The sequence below is a fragment of the Saccostrea cucullata genome, unplaced genomic scaffold, assembly GCF_032062105.1.
Source record: "Saccostrea cucullata isolate Sc308-1 unplaced genomic scaffold, CSIRO_AGI_Scuc_v1 ctg877, whole genome shotgun sequence".
NCBI classification, from domain to species: domain Eukaryota; kingdom Metazoa; phylum Mollusca; class Bivalvia; order Ostreida; family Ostreidae; genus Saccostrea; species Saccostrea cuccullata.
The window spans coordinates 506,814-530,131 of NW_026933070.1; the positions used below are offsets into that span (position 1 = coordinate 506,814).

The 23,318-nt window shown below is 34.1% G+C and overlaps 1 protein-coding gene across 1 annotated transcript; it reads right to left on the reverse strand.

The window, feature by feature from the left end:
* Positions 1-872: 872 nt before the first annotated feature.
* LOC134237154 (uncharacterized) lies at positions 873-23,117 on the reverse strand. Its single transcript, XM_062719247.1, has 5 exons — positions 23,041-23,117; positions 19,697-20,008; positions 9,770-9,912; positions 6,690-6,903; positions 873-1,027 (listed from the first exon to the last, which is right to left on the reverse strand). The coding sequence occupies exons 1-5, from the start codon at positions 23,090-23,092 to the stop codon at positions 873-875; spliced, it is 876 nt and encodes a 291-aa protein (XP_062575231.1). The 5' UTR covers positions 23,093-23,117.
* Between the last annotated feature and the right edge of the window lie 201 nt (positions 23,118-23,318).

A 23,318-nucleotide genomic window follows, 5' to 3' on the forward strand; every position in this document is an offset into this window, starting at 1 on the left:
CTACGGGCAAAAGTGTCATTTTTCGACGTAGAATAATGACCGGGGGCCCCCGGTCAGTATTCTATGGGGGTCATTTTTCGTCTTTACTTTGTCATATATATGTAAAATACCGTTTTGGGGTCAAGAAGATGACAAATTAATGAATTTGAGAAAAAATTAGTATTTCATATGAATATTTTAATTTGATGTAATAGAGGGCAAGATTGCTCCAACTAAATCTCCCAATATAGTGTATAAAATCATCAAAATTTTCAAAATGTAAATGTTATAATGGAGCAGGTTTGCATTTTGTAAATTCTATGGCCACATTTTGTCCATTTCCTCCTATTTTTTAAACAGCTGATACACATAAAACAAATAAAAATCAAAATACCAAATGAATATTACGTAAAATTGGAGCGCAAGCAGTGTCAACGTTGAAAGTGTATTGTAAAAATTCTAGACATAGAATCTAAAATCGCCAAATAAAATCGCTAGTTTCATGTTTGAACTTTTATATACATGTACTTATATGCTTGCACTTTTTGATTAAAGGTAGGCACGAGGCGTGTGAAAATCACATGTGCTATCCTCTGAAATCAGAGGATAAACTATCCCACAATGCAATGCGGTTTCCATGTATGGTGAAAGAATTGGCCGCCATATTGACTCTAATTTTCCTCCAAAAACAGAGGCCGCCCATACCTGTTAAAAATAATGGACAAACCAAAGCAATAAAAATATAATAAATTATTAAAAAGTTTTATTTTAGACACCAAATATATTTTGTTTTTAAATGGCATCGTTACTGGGAAAATAGCTGTTTATTTTAGAGGATATTGTTCTAGGAATCTCCAGAATTAACAGGTTGAATTTGCATTCCCTGAATAACCCTAGACCTGTGTATTTCCAACTTCGTTTTGAGGTAAATTAATCCTATCCTCTTTTTTATTCTTTTTCGATCTAAAGTATTTAACAGAAATGATCACTAGTCCTATCATCACAATTACTATAACACCAATCACAGGTACTAGCCACCATTTTGTGCCTGAAATTAAAAAAAATAAAGATTATCAAAATCAGTTAACAGCAAAAAGAGTGAAAAATATTTTATATAATTTTTTTTACCAGTCAATAGTAATGCATCAATAATGTTGAAATGTATACATCACCCCAACTAATGTTATTATGATTTTTAATTCAAGTCACATGGTGTAGGTTGATCCATTCAAAGGTTTTAAGGAAGAACCATAGGCGCTCCCCATGTAAGTTTGTATATGACGAAATGATGAGTCTACATAGGTCAACCCCTCTATACTATAAGGCATGCAACTACCCGCCATATTGGCGGGTCTCTCTTAAAAGTCTCTCTTATAATGTATAGTGGGGTATTTTTTGTGGAACGATTATTTTGGGTTTTTCACGATTTTTTCCTATTGTACACATTTTTTATTGTATTTAGCTTGAAGTATAAGACACAGTGGACTCTGACACAACTAGCTGCATAGTATTTGGATATTATGCTAGAAAAAGACAAAATGTCATATTAAAAATGGAGGAATAAAACATTGTCACCTGAATGTAAGGTTTATGGATACTAGATAATTCACATGAAAGAATGATCTTTGTGCGAATTCTACTTAAAGCGGCAGTCTATGATGAATAAGATTAAACAAGTTAACAGGTTTCATTAATCGCTGTTAAATTAAAATTTAGAAAAAAAATCTACGGGGGAAAGGATATCTTTGTTTACAAATGTAATCTGTATTTGGATAAATGTAAAGGATGATAATAACGACCAGTGGTCGATCTTAAAAATTCTAGGAACAATGCCATATATAGTGTCAATATGGCATAAAAAGGGACCCCTGGAAGTTCCAGAGGTAGGATCAGTGTGCCTAAGATTAGTGTGCATCTCATGTTGACCGGTAACACCAGTAGGAGGCCTAATGAATTTATTTAGGATACATTGCTTGTAAAAAGTCTCATGAAAACAATTCTAAGTGTGAAACAAATCAGCCCAAAATATGACGTACGTATATAATATTAGCTTACCATTAGAGACCATAGAAAATAAGAAATTCTAATTCTAGATTTAAATCCCTATAACATCGACCTATTAGGGGTAACGTGGTTCAAATATTGATCATAAGCAAAGCAAGCTCTTAATTAGCGAATAATTTGGGAGGAATTAACACCATGAGCAGGTGATTGTTTTATACTATACTACATAAAATTTATGAATGTCGAATTGCAGACCACAGCAAGTGGTTTTTTCTTTTCTCATGTTTGTTGTTTCACGTCCCTATCGAAATTTTTTCACTCATATGGAGGTGCCACCACTTGCCGGCGGAGAGTTGCAAATATTTTCCTAATCTCGGCACTTAGGGTCATTAAGCAGTGCTGGATCTTTTTCGTGCACATACTTCTGCGACGGGGGACCTTGGTGTATGCTGTCTCATCTGAAGGACCGGTCTCACTCCCCCAGTGGGATTCGAACCTGCGATGTAAGGATTAACTCCTTACTCCGCGACCCTAGAGCAGACGCTCTAACCCCTTTGCCCCACAGACAGAAGTTCATGAGTGAATTCTGCTTCATGAAAACATTTTAATTTATCGTGTGCAACTGTCGTAGAAAATGTAGAAAAGTTTTGATGTTACAGACTTTTGAAACAAATTGTGATTTTAAATTGTCTATAATCGCTTGAACGTTTTTGATGATCCACATTTTCTTTACATCACTAATAGCATATTCTGTAGCTGCTTCTTGGACAAATTTTCTCCTTTACAGCAGCAGTTAATTGTTTTTTAACGAGGTTGGCTCCTAATATTTTAAGTCTTATAATTACACTTTTTGTTAAGTAAATTTCTACTTTCTACACACATAGCTTAATTAAAAATTAAATCAAAATAGGGGGATTAATATGCTTATTTTGGCGCTACAGTTCATTAAATATGACCTTTTTGCACTGAAATCTGTGTTTTAATAAAAAATTATATCTTCAACGTTTTCCCTCCAATATTTTTATCCAAATAAAGCACGGAACAAAATAAAGTATAAGACTATATTAAAAAAGACACTTTAAAATTGTGACTAAGAAAAAGTTTCAAATTGCTTCGCATGATCAATTATTTGACCTTTCTGCACTCATAAAATGTAATTTTTCTGGTATTGAAAATTTAATAAGCAAGAAATTTATTTTAAATCTTAAACTTTAGCGGAATTTAAGCAGATAGGTCAAAGTTAAAAAAAAAACATCAAAAATGTGGGTATATGATGTAAATATTTAGATATTATTTAAAACTGTGTCAATTTTATTTCAAAATTGTTCCAATTTTCTCTAGACTTTCAGAATATATTCACTGCTAGTATATTTGTCATAATTCATCGAAAGAATTCATTAGAAACAATTTATTAGATATTTCAGAACAATTATATCATATTTCACTGCAAAAACAGCATGAAAAAAATGGGAATCTAAAATTAACTCTATGTTTTAAGAGGTCTATTGTTTAAAATGGACTTTTGCGTAATACATGTATTACAATTCCCTTTCCCCAAAATATATTTACACTGCATATGGTGTTTACCTGATGGCGTTGGCTTTATTGAATTATCGATTCCCATTGTAGTATTTTGCCATAAATCATCTTGTGCTTTTTCAAAATAAAACAAAAATAAGTAAATAAAGGAAAATACTCATATCTACATTTTTTTATTGCTAAAAAGAAATGCTTGACTTGATTTTTTAAAATTTTATTTCATTCAGCAAATCAATCTCCAGACTTTTTCATTTAATATATTAACTGTCTTTTAAAATATCTATTCATTAAAGAATAAAACCATATGAATTAAAATAAATAACTTGCATACCAATGTTTTGACAAAAAAACTTCCCATTCACTAAAGGACATCGACATATGTCTGTTGGGTTTGTAGTTGCATCGCAAGTTACGTTGCTCTGGCACAATTTTAATTTGCATTCAGGTATAAAGGCTAGATTTTAAAAAAAATGATATGGTGAAAAAGTGAACATTCTGGGGGGGGGGGATTAATAATGTGTCGTAGAAAAACTGCTGATAGTGTGTATTTGAATGACAAGCACACTGATTTTGATTTACATAGTATAATGATGTAAACACTTTTCATTGTTAATGCTTAAAACAACGCTCTCAAATATGGTAGCGTGCTTACTACGTATAATTCCTTGATAGTTTATACATTTACAAATTTGTCGTGACTATATAAGTTTCGGGAAAAGTTTATTGAAAAATACCACTCAGAGTTTATGATGAATATGGAACTAAAGTTTTGTACGAAAAACTAGTGGTACTGTGAGCACTTAATGATACCCCCCCCCCCCCCCCACTTAATTCCCATATGATTATACTGGCAACGTCCATGTTTTGCTCTTGCAGACCTGAAATAAGTGTCACATCAAAGAGTAAAATAGGAGGTGCACAATGACATTATGTAATGGGCGCACTTGATTTGTCTACACCTTACTACACCCGGTGTAGACGATTTACACCTGATAATCAAGTGAAATTGGGTGTAGTGTAGCAAATTCAATATGGACGTCAAAATTTCAACCATCTGAGTGGATCCTATTTGCAGACGATTTTTTAATAAAATATTTGTTGTGATTGTGAACATTTCCTAAAATCCATTTAAAACAAAACAAAATTATGAAAAGGCAAAGATTTTTTATAAAACATTTTCCTAGCTACCCATAATTACCCTTATAACTAAATATCTAGCCATAGTCAAATATATCTAGAGACTTTATCCCCCAAACTTGCAAAACTTGCGTATTTCTTATATTACAAATTATGAAGTTTTTCATTTTCCATAAAATGCACACAACACGGTCCACTAAATTACTAAAAACAAATTCATCACAATCAACCTATCAAATACTTGACAGTAAACTCAAATACAGAAAAAAATCTGCAGTTTTACTGTCTCTTCATTTTTCAGCCATATTGAATTTTCGGTGTAATTACCTACACATGCCCTGCACAGGGTGTAGAAGGTGTACACCTAAAGTGTACACTTTTTCACTTGATTATTGAAAAGTATACACCGGGTGTAAGGTGTAGACAAATCAAGCGCGCCCAAGGTATCTGTACACAAAATATGTGTCGGATCAAAAAGTAAAATAGAAAGTGCACAATGGCACAAAGATTGCCTGAAACTCTCAGAGTAGTTGTGGATAAGAGCACCCAAATGTACATGTAACAAACAGACGGACGTAAATCTTTCAGCCACAGATATATTTAGTTAAAAAAGCGTTTCGATCTCCGATGTTGAACCTGTCATTACATTGAAGTACATGTACTATCACCGGGGAAAATAAATGCCAAACTTATTCTTTGCCGATTAAATGTGCCGTTTTAAGGTTTCGCCAAAGGTCAACATGTCCAAAAATTAAATTTTACAGTAGCTCCGAAACTGTGCGGTTTAAAATTTTACAGTTTATAAATATATATATATATCATTGATTAACAGATAGAAAGTATCATTTAATTACAAATACTTTAAAAAAGATTTATAGAGAAAAAATGCATAGACTTTCAAAAATATACCTAAATAATTCCATATACTTTTAGTGAAAGCCATCACTGTAAAAACAGTAAGTATATATTTATCAATAAAGGGCAAAGAACAACGTTCACCTGCAGTTCAATCTGCTCATTTTTATTTGAAAAATATGTTTAAATTTCACTTGGACCCTTCGTGATTTCGATTCATATCAAATGAAAATGTCTTAATATTTTCTCTTGTCCATGTTTTATGATGTCATGAATTGCGTCATTTTCCTCAAGTCTTGAAAATTTCTTTTAAAATGGCCAAAATTTTAAGCTATTTTTGAAAATTTTGCATAACACCCAATCTCTGATCTAAAATGCTTAACTACATAATGAAAGAACTGTTTCTGAATATTCTACTCAATGAAACAATTTTTAGATCACGGGGTGGGCTCATATTTTAATCAATAGTTGAAGATGCTCAAATTCAACCATTTTCTTCAAAATTTAAGAACATTATAGTTTCATAGCCTGAGTATCAAAACTTTAAATCTCGGCGGAATTTTTTTATTGGAAATGAAAGCATTAAGTCTCTACATTATGTTAAGAACTTGGTCAGTTAATTGGTATAATGACATGGCCATTTTATGGAGTTAATGAACCTACTTCTTTGACTTAGATAACCTCTGGAAAGTTGATTTCTCTGGTTATTTTGTCCAAATGTTACTATTCGAAATCGAAAGTACATTGCGAATAGTGGATTTTATAGGGGGTCTTGTATTTATACATGTCATGCTTACAATAACAGCCCTTCAGAGACCATTCACTTCCAACTTGCGCTTCATTGATAAACATATATCATTTCTGCAATGATAGTTTTCACTAAAAGTACAGAGTTAAGCAGGTGCATTTTATTTCAAATATGCAAATTTCTTGATACTTGAGTATTTTTTCCCTCAAAAATATTTGTTGAATAGTTGTTTTTAAGTGATACTTCCTATCTGTTAATCAATGATATACATGTAATTATAAACTGTAAAAGTTTTAACTTTACACCTCACATAGATTTGAAGCTATTGTAAAAATAATTTTTTGACATCTTGACCTTTGGCAAACCTTAAATGCAAATAATTGAACCTTTTGAAACGCTTATTATAAAAATGTAATGCTGAACATACCTCCAAATTTTAGGAAGATAATATCTTTTGTACGTGTCACATCTCCGGAGACAGAAACATACAGGAATTGAAAAATCACGTTTGTTTCATTAAAATCAGTCATAAGTATATCTATTTGGACTTGTAGATCGTATTCATGCTGGTCACAATTGGGATTATGTGACGAAGAAATGTTAGGTTTTCTTTTTGTGAACTGTTGAAAGGTGTCTTCATTCTGAAATAAAACGTTTTGTCATAATTTATTCCGTTTTTTTCTTGTAAATTTAAAAATGAATTGAAAATAATAATTACAATAGCGGGTTATTTAATCGATTCTGAAAAAGTCATTTTCTATTTTTTTTATCACCATATCTTCAAAATTGCAATCTTTTAGTTTTTTCAGAGGTTTGGGATCGAATAAGCATGGGCAAGGTACACAATATAATAGGAGATAAAGTTCCAAATGTAAGTTAAAACCAGAAATAGCTTTAATACAACATATTTTGTCGTTCATAAAAATATCGACTAAGATTAACATTTGACAAAGCAGTATTTTTGGTTTTAAATATATTTTCTTATGGATGATTCACAATATATACCTATATAATAATAATAATATAGGATTCTTTTTAATAACTGACCATTGTTTAGATATTTTTTGGAGATATCGAAAAAAATGTCATCGGCATTCGTAATTTAAAGATTTTTTGTGTAAATGTCCACTTTATAACAATCTTGAAAGACATCTACATGCACTTTAAGACAGACCAGTATTTAAACACTGAGTTCCAAATGAGGACCTTAGCTCACTTATTTTAAAAGGTCCTAAATATAGGGAACCCTATATGAAAAAGAAGACGTTGACACCTTGTCAGAATGGATAAAACGTATTAGATCTATGTTTAAGTCGCGTATTAGAAGATTGAGGGGCAAAATGAAAACCATCTATCCTTCTGTGTTCAATGAACCAGAAGTGAAAAAAGAATTAGATAGATTACATGATCAATACGTACTGGTCCCTGTCGACAAAGCAGGTAACAACATTGTCTTTGTTTGTAAGGCTCATTATGTAAATTGTATTTTACATGAACTTGGATTCAATTCTACAAGTGGTAATCCTACTTATACTCATACTTCCCTTTCTAAGGAAGAAATTCTTCAAAATCATATGTCAGTTTTGAATATTTTTAATATTCCACAGAGCCAAAATGAATTTGAACTACCCTATATATATTGGATTTCGAAACTTCATAAGAATCCTTACAAACAAAGATACATTACGGGTTCCAGTAAATCTTCAACTAAGCCTCTTTCGTTACTCCTCACTAAGACATTGAGAGTAGTGAAGGAAAAACATCAAGAGTACTGCACAACAATATATTCAAGAAGTGGTGTGAATCAGATGTGGATACTCAAAAATTCAAAAGAACTTTTGGACAATTTGAAATCACAAGATTTTACCCAAATCAACAGCTTAAAAACATACAACTTCTCAACTTTATACACAACCATTCCCCACGATGAATTAAAATCCAGGCCTTTTGATATAATTGACAGCTGCTTTTTCAATAAAAACGGAACTCGAAAATTTACTTACCTTGCCATTGGTCATTTGCAAAATTATTTTGATAAAAAACATTCTGATTGTACACACAAGTACTCTGAAGTTGACTTCAAAGAGATGCTTGAGTTTCTGATTGACAATATCTATGTGGTTTTTGGAGACCAGGTATTCCAACAATCTATTGGAATTCCCATGGGAACCAATTGCGCTCCGTTATTAGCAGACCTATTTTTGTATTCATATGAAGCAGAATTTGTGCAAAATCTTATGCGTGAAAAGAAGAAAAGACTTGCTGTGGCCTTCAACTCGACCTTCAGATATATCGACGACGTATTGTCAATTAACAATGGTAATTTCCATTCCTACGTCGATACGATATATCCAGGAGAGCTTGAGATAAAAGATACCACAGAGTCTGACACATCTGTTTCATACTTGGATATTTTACTTGAAAAAGACGTTAATGGTAACCTAACAACCAAGTTATATGATAAATGTGACGACTTTAACTTTCCTTACTTGTGCAGCAATATACCTTCATCACCTGCATACGGCGTGTATGTATCTCAGTTGATTCGATACGCAAGAGCATGCTCTACGTATCAACAATTTCTAAAACGAGGTAAATTATTGACAAGCAAGTTGATGAAACAAAAATATCAGCAGTCTCGTTTAAAGTCTTCATTTCGTAAGTTCTATGGTCACTACAATGACCTTGTCAGCAAATACAATTTATCATTGAGCCAAATGCTAACTGACGTTTTTCATACCAATTGTTAGTCCATTATTTATACAAAGAATTGACGACAGATTTTTCTGTTATTTCACGATCATGACAATGAGCAAACGGCGGGTGTGACTGGTCAACAGGGGATGCTCACTCCTCCATCGCTCCTGATCCCACCTCTGATATTTCGGAGATCCGTGTTTGCTCTGCTCTTGTTTTGTATTGTTTTATGGACTTTGAGATTGAATACTGTTCGTTATCTCCATATCCTTCTTCCACCTGATTCCTCATCTGAAAAATCGTAACCGCGTGGACACCTTTTTACTTTGCTTTCTTCATATGTATTATCAAAGTGGTTGAATTTAAGCGAGAAACATGTATAATTTTTTTTATTTAAAAAAAATTTCCAGGCTACAAAAGGTATGCTGAATCTTAACTTTCAATTACTTTTATCTGTAATCGCCATCAAGTTAGAAGTTAGGAATTCAAACTATTCACATTTTGTCAGTAATATTAAGGAAGTAGTGTGATTTGGTCATGTTATGACTTCTGAATCCATGATAAGTTAAAAAGAAATAACACATTTTATTTTAAATAGGTTAATAAAAAATATTCATTAAATTTTTGTGAAATTAAAAACATGATTAAAAAGGACGTTCGCTGATATCGCTTGTATATAATATTTTTATAATATTGTTAGCCTTCAGTATTCAATATTATTGTAACAATAGAAAATTCATGTCTTTAACAAAATGCTGATGTAATTTGTTATAATCTATTAGATTTCTCAGATAAAATAATGTATTTTACCTCTATACGATAATGCAATACAACGTTCCGAAGATCAGGCTGCGGGTAAATGCAATTAGCAGTGGCAACTAGATGTAATGCATGTCCGTCTAATTGGAAGCCCAATTTTGGTGGGTCATTAAACATAAAAGCTTTTGGTAAAGCTGCAAAATAGGAGTTTGAAAATAAATACCACAGCAAACAAATTAAAGAAAATTCCTTTAATTGAAAATAACATAACTGAACAGAGTTGCTAAAATGTAAATATGCAAGTGCATGCTTCAGCATGTAAACAGCTAATAATTTACATGTATTTGTGGAACCGCTATAATTTAACTTAAGATATAACAATGTAATTCACTATCTATCGAGCATCGACTATTTTCCCTATGGACGATGATGGCTTGGCACGATGTTGATGACATATCAGTGAGTAAACACATTGTTATGACAATAGTGCAAATGGATTGCTATCGAAATATGTGGAGAACAATAATTGAGCTCAAAAGTACATGAGTTATTAAAAAATAGGAACGGAGCAAACACGAACCTCCAAATCAGAGATGAGATCAGTTGCCATGGAGGAGTGAGCATCCCCTTAGGAAACAGTCACACTCGCCGTGTGATCCTTGTCATGATCAGGATATAACGCAAAAATCCGTAGACAACTCAATGTGTAAACAATGACTTAACAATCAGTATGAAAAAAGTCGGTCAACAGTTGAATTCATGATACATTGTATTTGTTGAAAGGTCATTATATCGACCATAAAACTTACAAAATGATGACTTAAAACGCGACTGCTGATGCTTGCTTTAAACAGCATCAGAATTATAATATTTCCGAAATAAAACAACACACGATAAACTCTAAAGTCCATGTTAACAATTCCCTCAGCTGGCGTTTGCATCCGCGAGTAAAGAGCAAAAGTTGTCTTAAAAATTTTAATTCGCTCAAATAATGTCTTTTGTTACGTAAATTTTATGGTTAGTATGCTTAACACACGGAATTATGACGTTATTTTCGGAGCTATTATGTTATGAAAATTACAAAGTGACGTCACTATATGTTTATTTTCCGATCTTTCCAATAATATCAAACTCAATAATTTCCGTTAAGCAGGTTTAAGAGCTTTTTAAATGCCCCTCGTTAGATTTGAGGATATGAAAGAGTAGTAAACAAATTCCATATGAAAAATATGTGTTCATGTTTTGAAAAAAAACCCTTTAACGTTTAGCATTCAAGCGTTTTTCTACAGCATTGTAAGAAAAGCTAGATCACTAGCAATGCCGTTTAAATTCCGTATTTGTACTATTTGCATCATTTTTTCTTGCCTAGAAAAGCAAATTCCTTGTACCATTATCAGTTTAAATTGACTTCTGATATTTTCTTTCAAAGAGCCGTAGACATTTAAATCGCATGGAAAAAGAATGTAGATATTAGTACCTGTTCTATACTATAAATTTAAGAAGAAAAGAAAGAGATTGTGTAGTTTTATGGTGCTAGGAGACAGATTCCGAAGGTCGAGAGTTCAACCCCGGGCTGGGGTAAAAGTGGGTATCCATGTAAAAGTGAATTTCTTTGTGCTTTCTACATTAATATTTCTTCACTTAGGGCAGTTATGTTAGTTTAAGAGTTGTTGTAAAATGTGCTTTATAAATAATAATTAATTTCATCACAACATGTATTGGTAACAATCCTCTGTTTAAACTAATGTCAAAATAACTGTATCTCACTTCTATTCTCAATGACCGTGTAGTGTAGGACAGCGCCGCGAGAATTCCATCGGCATCGAAAGCAAGTTTTTAGACTTGCCTAGATAGCCGAGCGGTCTAGCGCGCTGTTCCTGCACTGCTAGGAGACAGACTGACAGATTCCGAAGGTCGAGAGTTCAACCCCGGGCTGGGGCGGAAGTGGGTATCCATGTAAAAGTGAATTTCTTTGTGCTTTCTATATATATATATATATATATATATATATATATATATATATATATATATATATATATATATATATATATATATATATATATATATATATTGTGTACTGTGTACAGCCATTTACCAGAACATGACCAATGAAATACATAATATGCTTATTTCCAATGGGGTCCTCAAAGATTGTAACAGTAAACTACTTTGCACTAATGCTTTGATATAAATAAGAATAGATAAAACAAAAACAAATAAATAAGAAAATGTATGTATCATAACTTGCTAATTGCTAACTCATTTTCAGATATTGATCTCATATTGAATAAAACCTGTTTTTTTTAAATTCTCTTTTGAAAGGAGCTTTGTTGTTGATCTCATCTGGAAGTGAATTCCCCTTCTTGATACCATTATCATAGAAAGTTTCTGACTTTACAATTCTGGGACCATACATTTCATGGTCTTGGAGCCAGGTCTTCGAAAATCACTTAGATATTGTCAACAGACACGCAAGCTTCTTTTTAAAGTCAACTTCAGAGTACTTGGGTATTATAGATTATTTTATGAAATATACAAATAATCAGTCTTAATTGACGGAAGTTACATGTAAGTCATATGGAAAGGAGGAATCACTTGGGTACAACTTGTTTAAGCACATCCACAAGAATTGAATTGTGGTATGACTTAACAACTTCCTCAACTTCCTCTTCACATAGTCTCATTGTTGCTTACAAGTATAGCTTAAAAATCAACAATCATCAGCAAGATGCCTCCAGTAAGAGCAAAAAGACGGACTCTCTCAAGAAGACAGATTGAAACCCAGCAAGTGTCACCATCCAGGGGACGACCAAGGGCCAGGAATCAAAGGAGAACAACGGATGGCACTGCCCAAACATCAACGTCCGCAGCCATTGTTAATGCGGCTGCATAACCCGAATTTGCCAACTCAACAGACGAATCCAATAACCAAAACGGTGAGTCAATCATGAATTTGCCAAGTAATTTTGATGAAGCTACACCTCAGACTCTAGATTTTACCCCTCTAGACGTTGATGAATATCAACCAGTTCAAACGCAAACAACTTTTGACCCACTAAGTGGTCACATTCCACCTAAACTGAAACAAAAATATGGGAGGGAAAATTCATTGGTTTGGCCTTACTGTTAAAATCCGCCCGGGAATTGGCTAACGAGATGGACTCAGAGGGGGAATTACAAATTAGGGATGGGAAAATGTGCTTAATCAACCAAAAGTCTAATACATACTTGTCTATAGAAAAGTGGACGTCTGCGTTTATCATTTTCTCCAGCGTTCTACTGGAGAAATACCTCACTAGGGCACAAGAGCTGCTAAAGTACATGCGTGACATTCGTCTAGCTGCATCAAGGTCTGCGGGTTGGTTTAGGTACGATGAACAGTTTAGATTAAGAAAGGTTTCTGACCCCCATTCATCATGGGGCCAAATAAATAGTGAACTTTGGTTACTTTATATCACCAATTCTAATGTCACATACAATTCAGAGCCAACACCCAAATCTCTATGCTCCCTTACAATCAGCCAAATAGGCAAAATCTTCAAATGACTACTCGTTATTGCAATATTTATAACAGTGGTAAAAATGTCAATTCTTCCCAAATTGTAGGTTCAGACACACTTGCAGATTGTACAGCGGGACCCATCCAGTGATCAACTGCAGAAAACAGTCCAACTATTAATTACTCAGTCCTTTCTAACACCAATGTATACACATTGGGCAGCACACCAATCAAAATAACTCCACTGCAAACATTTCTAGAAACATACAAAGAGAAAGAATTTTTGATAAATGGTTTTCAATTTGGTTTTCAATTACAATACAATGGCCCTAGAAGACCCAGACAAGCTAAGAATCTTAAAAGCGCATATCAGCACCCTAATATTGTTCACCAAAAAATCAACAAAGAATTAGCTCTGCAAAGAATGAGTGGCCCCATTCAGCATCCCCCTTTCTCAACACTTCAGATTTCACCTCTAGGACTTTTACCCCAAAAAGATGGGGATTTCAGACTTATCCACCACCTATCATACCCAGAAAATGACTCCATCAATTATTACATAGATCAGTCAGCTTGTTCAGTTCATTACTCCCACATTGACGATGCAGCAGCCATGATAGCCCTTATGGGTGAAGGTACATTGTTAGCTAAATCAGACACCAAGTCAGCATTCAGACTCATACCAGTCGCCCCCTCCGATTTTGATTTGCTAGGTTTTAAATTTCGTGACGAATATTATTTTGATAAAATGATGCCAATGGTGCCTCAATCAGTTGTGCAGTCTGGGAAAAATTTGCTACCGCATTGCACTGGATAACCCAGAAAATCTCACGTAACCCAAATATCTTACACTACCTTGACAATTTCTTATTCGCAGGCAAATCGCATTCTTAATAGTGTGAAAATACTCTATCTGTATTTCAAAATATTTGCCAAGAGTTGGGGGTCCCAATAGCACATGAAAAAACTACAACCCCAGCCACAAGTTTAATATTCCTAGGTATAGAACTAGACACAATAGAAATGGTAATGAAACTCCCACAAGACAAGTTAACCAATCTTAAACATACCATCCAAACCTGTTTGTCTAGCAAAAAGATCACCCTTAAATCCCTACAATCCCTCATCGGCCTGCTTAATTTTGCCTGTAAAGTAGTGGCACCTGGGAGAGCATTCTGCAGGAGGCTAATTGATGCAACCATGGGCATCAGGAAGCCACGTCATAAGTTAAGAGTTACTTTAGAAATGAAAGCCGACTTGCTAGTGTGGTTGAAATTCTTACAAAATTACAATGGGGTCACGGTAATATCAAACAACATCTGGACATCAGACACTTTCTTACAGCTATTTACTGACAGCGCTGGGGGGCAAAATGGGGGGTTCGGAATCTTTTTCTCTGGAAGTTGGGCTTATTCAAAATGGCCACAATAGTGGGTACATATCATCCGAGATATGACGTTTTTGGAATTATTCCCAGTATATGTTGCAGTTCTGATCTGGCACGAGTCTCTAGCAAACAAGTGTATATTATTTCACATAGATAATATGACCGTGGTACAGGTTTTGAACAACTCCATATCCAAATCCAAAACAGTAATGAAAATTGTCCGAGAATTGGTCCTTATTACTCTACAATATAATATCACAATAAAAGCCCAGCATATCCCAACTAAGCAAAATTCTATAGCAGACTGTATTTCTCGTTCACAGTGGATAAAATTTCACCAGCTGGCACCAGACGCAGAACAGCGGCCCACACAACTTCCACCTCAGATATGGAATATTTGGTCGCCGAATCAGAACGCCTAATTCAAAAATCTTTGTCACAAAACTCCAAACAGGCTTATAATGCAGCCCTTAAAAAATTCCATGGCTTTCTGAAATCGTACAACCTCAAAGAAATTTGGCCCATTCCTACAGATATAATCCGCAACTTTATTGCTTATCTGTCAATACAAGGGTTTTCTGCAAACACAGTCGAACTCTATGTACGGGCACTTTCCTTTTACCACAAGCTAAAAGGATTACAAGACACCACTAAGTCATTCCTTATAGCCAAAGCACTTGAAGGCCTCAAACGCACAATAGGAAGAGCAGTGGATACTCGCTGCCCAATCGCCCGCCCTCTGCTTAGATAGTTAATCCTATCTCTCCCCGCAATATGCTCCTCACCATATGAAGCTACATTATTCACCTCTGTCTTTCACTCGCTTAATTTGGCTTACTCAGGATAGGGGAATTTACCAGCACAAACAAAGAAAAATACTCACACTGCATACAATTTCAAAATGTATCAATACATAACCAACAATCACATATCAAAGTGACTATCCCTCACTCAAAGACAGTTCAAAAACCCATAAAACAACACTCATCATTTACAAAGAGTTGGACATAGTCTTGTGTCCTGTTCGAGCTGCCAGCAGTTATTTGAATATTCGCCCCTCAACATCACCATCAGACCCTTTTTCATTCACATTAACTTAAAACCTTTAACAAGATATCAATTTAACGCAGTCCTTCAGAAAGCCCTTCTCTCTATAGGTAAACAGGGGCATTTCTGTACTCATAGTTTCAGAATAGGGAGGGCAACAGATATGGCCCTACATGGGGTGTCAGACGAAGTCACAAAAGCCTCAGGCAGGTGGAAGTCACAAGTTTACTCCTCTTATGTCAGAATGTAGTTAGTTTATAACAAGTTAAGCCAAAAAAAAAAACTTTTTTCTAATCCAAGCAAAATTTTTTCAGGTGACCTGAAAAACATTTGGATAGTGGGATCCTCAATCCCTTATTAGGCCGGAGAGCTGGCTGCCACCCAGCCGGGTGGCAGGAACCTAAACCTACCAGCCTGCATCAAATGGCATGCCATAAGGGGATTGCATTGGCAACAACTTGACCCTCACATCTTGAAATTGCTGAAAAACTCCACACCCCCATAACTTTTAGTTATCCACCTAGGTTCAAATGACCTGACAACAGAAGGTTTGACTAGTAAAAAACTCATAGAAGAAATACAGTGCATATTCCTACGCTATAATGCATTATTACCCAATACTAAATTAGTATGGTCTTCTATATTACCCCTCCTCTACTGGCATGGGGCTCTACTCAACTGCGAAGGCAAAATTGATAAGAAAAGGAAAAAGATAAACAGAAAAATCAGATCATTTGTTTTGGACCTGGGTGAAGCTGTTATTTCTCACCATAACATATCCGCAAAATCTATAGAATTATTCAGATATGACGGGACACATCTCTCAGAGACAGGAAACCATTTGTACCTTCATAATCTCCGGGGGGGGGGAGCTATCATCATTTCTGTCCAATACAGCCATGGAATTTCCATAGAGGTCTACATTAGATCCATTTTCATATTACAGAAATCAACGGTTTAAGTATGTTACTGTATAGGTAGATGGAGGAACATTATATCAATGTTTTATGGCGGGTCTGGGGGGACCTAAGAGGGGTTTTCGGGACATTTCTGGCCTGTGCTTGCCCCATCTGTCAACTAAGACAGAGGGCAGTTGTTGTTTTGTGGGGAAAGTATTACCCCTTATGTAGTTTATGGTTGGGGTTCTACAAGTTTAAGCCATACTTGGTGCCCCATTCACCTCTTTTAAAAGGAGGGAAGGCTCACAGTCTGGAGTACTCAGTGTCAGTAAGTACTATCGAACTAGGGAGCAATCTTTTGGAAACAGGGTAAACAGATATGTCCCAGGCCATTCCCGTCCACATGCTAGTTGTCAAGAATTGGGACTTCACTGGCACTTGTGCTCAACACAAGGCCTGCGTCATGCCTATTATGTACCTTTGCGTGTTGGTATTTCGGCCGTAACCCCAGACCTCTTATAAAGATTTGGGGGCAATGTGGCCATTTATGTCCATTATCCGTAGACTTTAGACGTACAGTGACTTTACAGTGAATGTTGACAATTGTGTATTCGAATGTTGTGATTATAATAATTGGTGTAATACTACTGTTGCTGAAGTTGAATAAATGTTAAATGAACTCGTGAGTTTTGTTATACATTCCTCAAGGCATAGGAATAGTGATAATGCTATCGACAGTATGAATTGCAATGAAATTCAGTATGCAGATATGGTTCTATGAGAAATTAGAAAGCAATTGAAATACCACCAAAAAAAAAGTTGGCAATGGTTGAGGCAATACAGCTCAACGCACTTTTTAAGCTCACATGGTTTTTCGCACAAATTAAGGTCACATTGTTGTAATAAGAATTACCATTTTCGAACTGCAGTACAATGAATAACCCCACGTTACATTACATTTATAATTTTCAATCATAGATGTCATTTAAAATTATTATCTTAAGTTTCCAAAATGGATGTTTTAAGGGGAATTTATATGTAAATGGTACGATGTTTCGACTATACGATTCTGCCATAGGTTTTTAACAATTGTATAAAACGAGCTTTCCTTGATATCATGTAGTTGAAATTTTTAAATTTTATTCTTAAAGGTAATTAGTTTTTAAAATTCTTTGTTCATTTACCATACTCCTAATGGTTTCGTCGAAATTAAGCGCCGAAAAGGGATAACACTGCAAAAGAAAACCACACTGAAGGGTAGGATAATGAAGTATTGTTTATTTTTTTGAAATAGTAAATTCCTTCTATGAAAAGGAAAATTCCTCTAATTTACGGTCTGAATGGTTAGAATTTTGCAGTGGGATGAATCTTTCATGAGTCCAGAATTTAGAAGTTGACTCTGAAAAATCCCACGTTATTAACATACAAAGCAGTCAAACAGATGAAAAATACTAATATCACCCCGAGCTAAAGAGTCAAAATGTACAGAAAATACAAGTTTCAGTAGCTAAACTGTGCCCATGTCTACGTTTCTGCAAAGAGCTATAGCTTTCAAAAGAACGGGTAAAAAGACAATTGCAATTGGCAAGAAACCACAAAAATTCAAATGAGAGTAGTTGTTATTTTTCAGCCATGAAAATATCAAAGTTCTACCAATTGATATGTGTGAATTATGTTTTAGTAAATGAAATACCTCCTGTAAAACTCAAAAATTTTAAACAAATACTTTTAAAATGTAATTTGATGCCTCGATACACAATATTACATCATAACAATGTGACCTTAATTTGTGCGAAAAACCATGTGACCTTAAAAAGTTTGTTGAGCTGTATACAGACTGTTCAATTAATATAGATTATTTTATGAAATATACAAATAATCACTCTTAATGGACGGAAGTAAATGTAAGTCATATGGAAAGGAGGAATCACTTGGGTACAACTTGTTTAAGCACATCCACAGGAAGTGAATTGTGGTATGACTTAACAACTTCCTCAACTTCCTCTTCACATTTTCCCGCCGAGGTAGTCTCATTGTTCCTACAAGTATAGCTTAAAAACCCACCAACCCAAGCCCCCTTTTTTCTGTTATAAATTATGTCAATTTTATACAATGTTCACTTTAACAAATGCAACAGTAATCTGCGTCCAGGTTTCCCTTTTTCAGATTCACCAAAAGTCGAGTCGGGGATTGACAATACCAATCAGCATCCAAGACATGAAAACCTTACCAGCCAGACCACCGGAGGGTATACTCCTTATCCTTGTTCAGGATCCTATAATCATGAACAATTTTCTATTCAAACCTCATTTAGTGACACAAAACAAAACTAGAAGATCAAATAACCACAAACATTACATACTCTTAATCTGTCGCATTGTCCTCTTTTGTGATTGGCGGGTCTGGGGGGACCTAAGGGGGGTTTTTCGGGACATTTCTGGCCTGTGTTTCCCCCATCTGTCAATTAAGACAGAGGGCAGTTGTTGTTTGTGGGGAAAGTATTACCCCTTATGTAGTTTATGGTTGGGGTTCTACAAGTTTAAGGCATACTTGGTGCCCCATTCATCTCTTTTAAAAGGAGGGAAGGCTCACAGTCTGGAGTACTCAGTGTCAGTAAGTACTATCGAACCAGGGAGCAATCTTTTGGAAACAGGGTAAACAGATATGTCCCAGGCCATTCCCGTCCACATGCTAGTTGTCAAGCATTGGGACTTCACTGGCACTTGTGCTCAACACAAGGCCTCCGTCATGCCCGTTATGCACCTTTGCGTGTTGGTATTTCGGCCGTAACCCCAGACCTCCTATAAAGATTTGGATACAATGTGGTCATTTATGTCCATTATCCGTAGACTTTACAGTGACTTTACAGTGAATGTCGACAACTGTGTATTCGAATGCTGTAATTATAATAATTGGTGTAATACTACTGTTGCTGAAGTTGAATAAATGTGAAATGAACTCGTGAGTCTTGTTATACATTCCTCAAGGCATAGGAATAGCGATAATGCTATCGACAGTATGAATTGCAATGGAATTTAGTATGCAGAATGGTTCTATGAGAAATTAGAAAGCAATTGAAATACCAACCAAAAAAAAAAGTTGGCAATGGTTGAGGCAATATACAGACTGTTCAATTAATTACTTACATGCTACGAAGAATTTTATACTGTAGTTTCCGTTTAAACGTTGAGTTCTGTAGGAACACATCCAAAATCCATCGTGCTCTTTGTAACGTGATTCCTCTATGACTAGTCTCGAAGATTCATTATTTACAGTCACTATATAATTAGGGTTTGTCGGAATTATACAATGAAGTGACTTGATATAACAAGTAGTAATGTTTGTATGAGTGGGATTATACCAAGTTATTTCTTGAGAACCTTCAGGGTATATGAAAACAAGTTCGCCGTCTCCTCCCTCTTTTGAATGCTTACTTACTTGTAGTAAGCAATGGTATTCTACATAGAAAGAAAAAAAAGGGAAAAAAATAAAATAACTGGTACCTGTCAACAAATTTTTCTCGAACATATCAATATTAATTATTTATTTAATTATTAATACTACCACATTTTTTGGATTTTGTAAAATTTGCATACAGATTTAAAAAAAAACGTGCAGTGTCCCAAATCAGGGAAATTCGAATGATATCAAAATCTGAATTGTTCCCTATCCCAAGAAAACACATTCTCTTTATTAGCTCACCTGAGCTAAAAGCTCAAGTGCTCTGAGTACCAAATGTCTAGAGTTCGTCTATATGTTTGTCCGTCCCCTGTCTGTAAACTATAAACACTTTCAACTTCTCAAGAATCAATGGGACAATTTTAACCATACGTGGTATAAAGCACCCTTGGGTAAAGGGGATTGATTTAAAATCTTAAGATGAAGGGCCAAGCCCCCTCACAAGGATAAAAGCAATCAAATGCAAATATAGGTTTGGGTGTCTATTATCTTCACGAGAATCACTGAGCGAGAAAAACTGAAACATCTGGATGTTTCTAAGTATATTATTGATAAGTATTCATATTGCAGGATTGGAATTAGCAAAGAAAATTGGGTGTCAGTATACATTTTTTTGAGCAACTGTACAATAAACTTGATCTTTTTGCATTTAAACTGTTAAGGTCAAGATCTAGTATATATTTTTATGAAAGATGCCTAAGATTAATAAAATTTAAGGACATATGATACAAACAAAAAATGGATGCCTGGATAGATATGTAAATCTTGGTCCTATTTCATTGAAAATGATGTAAAAAATAAATTTCTAGAATATAAACAAATTGTAAACATTCTAAGATGTTAAAAATTCTACCTCTCTGAAACCATCCCTATAAATCTATACAAAGATTTTTCACTTCAAATCCCATTTTTGTGAGAATTTGAATAAAAATTCAAAAACTTCGCGGTTAAACTTATTCATTTTACTCATTACAACATAAATTAAGTTGTCATTTTTTAATTTTTTGACAAAATTTGGTTTGTATCATCTGTCTTTAAGAAATTAATTCCTTTAATGATGTTTTATAAGTTAAGCTTGGTCAAATAAAGTGTTTCGGATCATAATTTGCAAGTAAACAAGATAAAAAACTGTATTTTAAACTGTCATTTTCAATGAAAAATTAAGAAAACCAGTCCTGAATCTGGAAGTTTTTTTTTCATATTCGACAAAGGAAATGTATCCAGATTGCCCACAGGTTCTCAGAAAACTGTAATTTGTATGTTCATTGCTTCTTCTTTAAAATAACATCAAATTTAACATATGTTTCGGGATTACTTTTCATGTCATTTTAAATTGAATGCCATGAAAATACCATATTTTCTACATAATTCCGTGAAGTACGGGAAAAAGAAAGTTGAAATTGATTATGACATCATAATGGATCTAGCACCACAAAATTAGTCTGAGGTAATTTATCGGTATTAGATATTGACATTAATCTAAGGTGAAAACTTTATCTGATATCCGGATATTTTACTTGAAAGAGAAGTCAATGGTAATCTAAAAACCAAGCTGTATGAAAAAAGTGTTGACTTAAACTTTCCAATCGTCAATTTTCCTTGTTTATGCTCTGATGCATCCCCTTCATCACCTGCATACGAGGTTTATATCTTTCAGTTGATTCGAAATTCAAGAATTGTACATACTTAAAGCATGCTCTTGCTTATGCAAAATTTTATTCGCAAATAAAAGTGAATGGAATTGGGCAGCAGGCAAAGACTTTTTTACAAGGTCAAGGTGAACAAATATGTAAAAAACTAAATAGACAAACATATATACAGTGTAGTAGAAAAAGAATCAAGAAAAAGAGGTAGAAGAAAATTACAGATTGAATTTTGAATTCTGCATCATTTATATATTAGTTCTAAGATTAAAGGAGTGATTTGAAAGACGAAAATGTTGTATGTTTTAAAGTGTGGGACAATTGTCAAAAATTATAGTAATAAATATTCTTTTGGTCTGAACTTGATAAACCATCTGTTCTTTAAAACATTGTTCATTGTACAAAGCACATAAATGTTGACTATGTACCGGTATATCCATATCGCCTAAAGAGACTGAGAAGTACGACTTACTTTTATTTTGTCAGCAAGGGACATTTTATCCTAATAACAAATTATTTTATCATTATCTTTTTCAAATATGCATGTTGAAATATGGTTGAACGGTGACAAAAATGTTTTATTTAACTAATTTACCTTCTTATAAATGTTTAAGAAAAGAACAGAAATATAAATACTAAAATACAATTATGGAGAAAAATATAAATAAAGTGTTAAACAATTTCATTCCAAATACAGTCTTGAAATAAAGGTTATAAACGATAATCCTTTTTAAAAATGTGAAATCACTAATTTCCGTGGGGGATTAATTTTCGTTGTTTTTGAGGTTTGGAGAGACTCACAAATTCCTGACCACCACAAAATAATAAATCTAATGTGCATTATTACTCAATACTTCTCTAACAACGAAATAAAATCCCCAAATATCAAAAAAATTCTCGTACCTCGAAATTTCCCCCCACGAAAATATGTGGTTTAACAGTAGATAGAAATCATGACATGTTAAACATGATACAAGGAATATAAACAAGGTGGGACATATAGATATTGAATACACACAACTAGTGCCATGATTCTTAGAATCACCTCACCATTGCATGAAAAATGTTAGAAAAAATTGCCATAATAAAGTGTCACGCTTCTTCTGTTTAAATTAAAATTCAGATAGGCCACATAGGGTGTACATGTAATCTTTTTTGTAGACAGAGCTGTATTCGACATAGCTACATTACATAAAATTCAGAATGGCAATCTCGAAAGATATGCACTAATGAAAATAAAACAGCTTTACGATGGGAAAAACACGGTAAACAACCCCCGGGGCCACGAACGTTTTATTTTACTCAACTCAAATCTGAGTAGAGAAAACTTAACTTTATTCTCCTGAGTTGCTAAAAACGGTAAAAAAAAGAAGGAGAAAATAACTTACCAAAAATCCAAATATTAAGCTCAAAAATCATAAAATATACTTGGAATTTCATTTTAATTGCTTAACTAATATCTGAACACAGATCCACAGTGAGCGAGTTGAATCATCAATTTAAAGGGCTTGTTGGTTATTGGACGGTTAGTCGATTTGTTACTTTCGTTTTAATTTCAAATGATTTCTTCTGTCCTGGACAAACTTCTGGAAAAGGGAATGTTCGAATTTATCTGGATAATAATTTTCACTAATATTCTTATTTTAGGTATGTATACATCAGTAAT

Bases quoted from the DNA above. Each gene is read 5' to 3' on its own strand.
- LOC134237154 (XM_062719247.1), bottom strand. From the start codon at position 23,092: ATGAAATTCCAAGTATATTTTATGATTTTTGAGCTTAATATTTGGATT. The intron at 9,913-19,696 runs GTAAGTAATTAA...CCTATTTTGCAG, and splicing joins TATAAAATTCTTCGTAGCAT to CTTTACCAAAAGCTTTTATG. The intron at 6,904-9,769 runs GTAAAATACATT...GTTTTATTTCAG, and splicing joins TATTGCATTATCGTATAGAG to AATGAAGACACCTTTCAACA.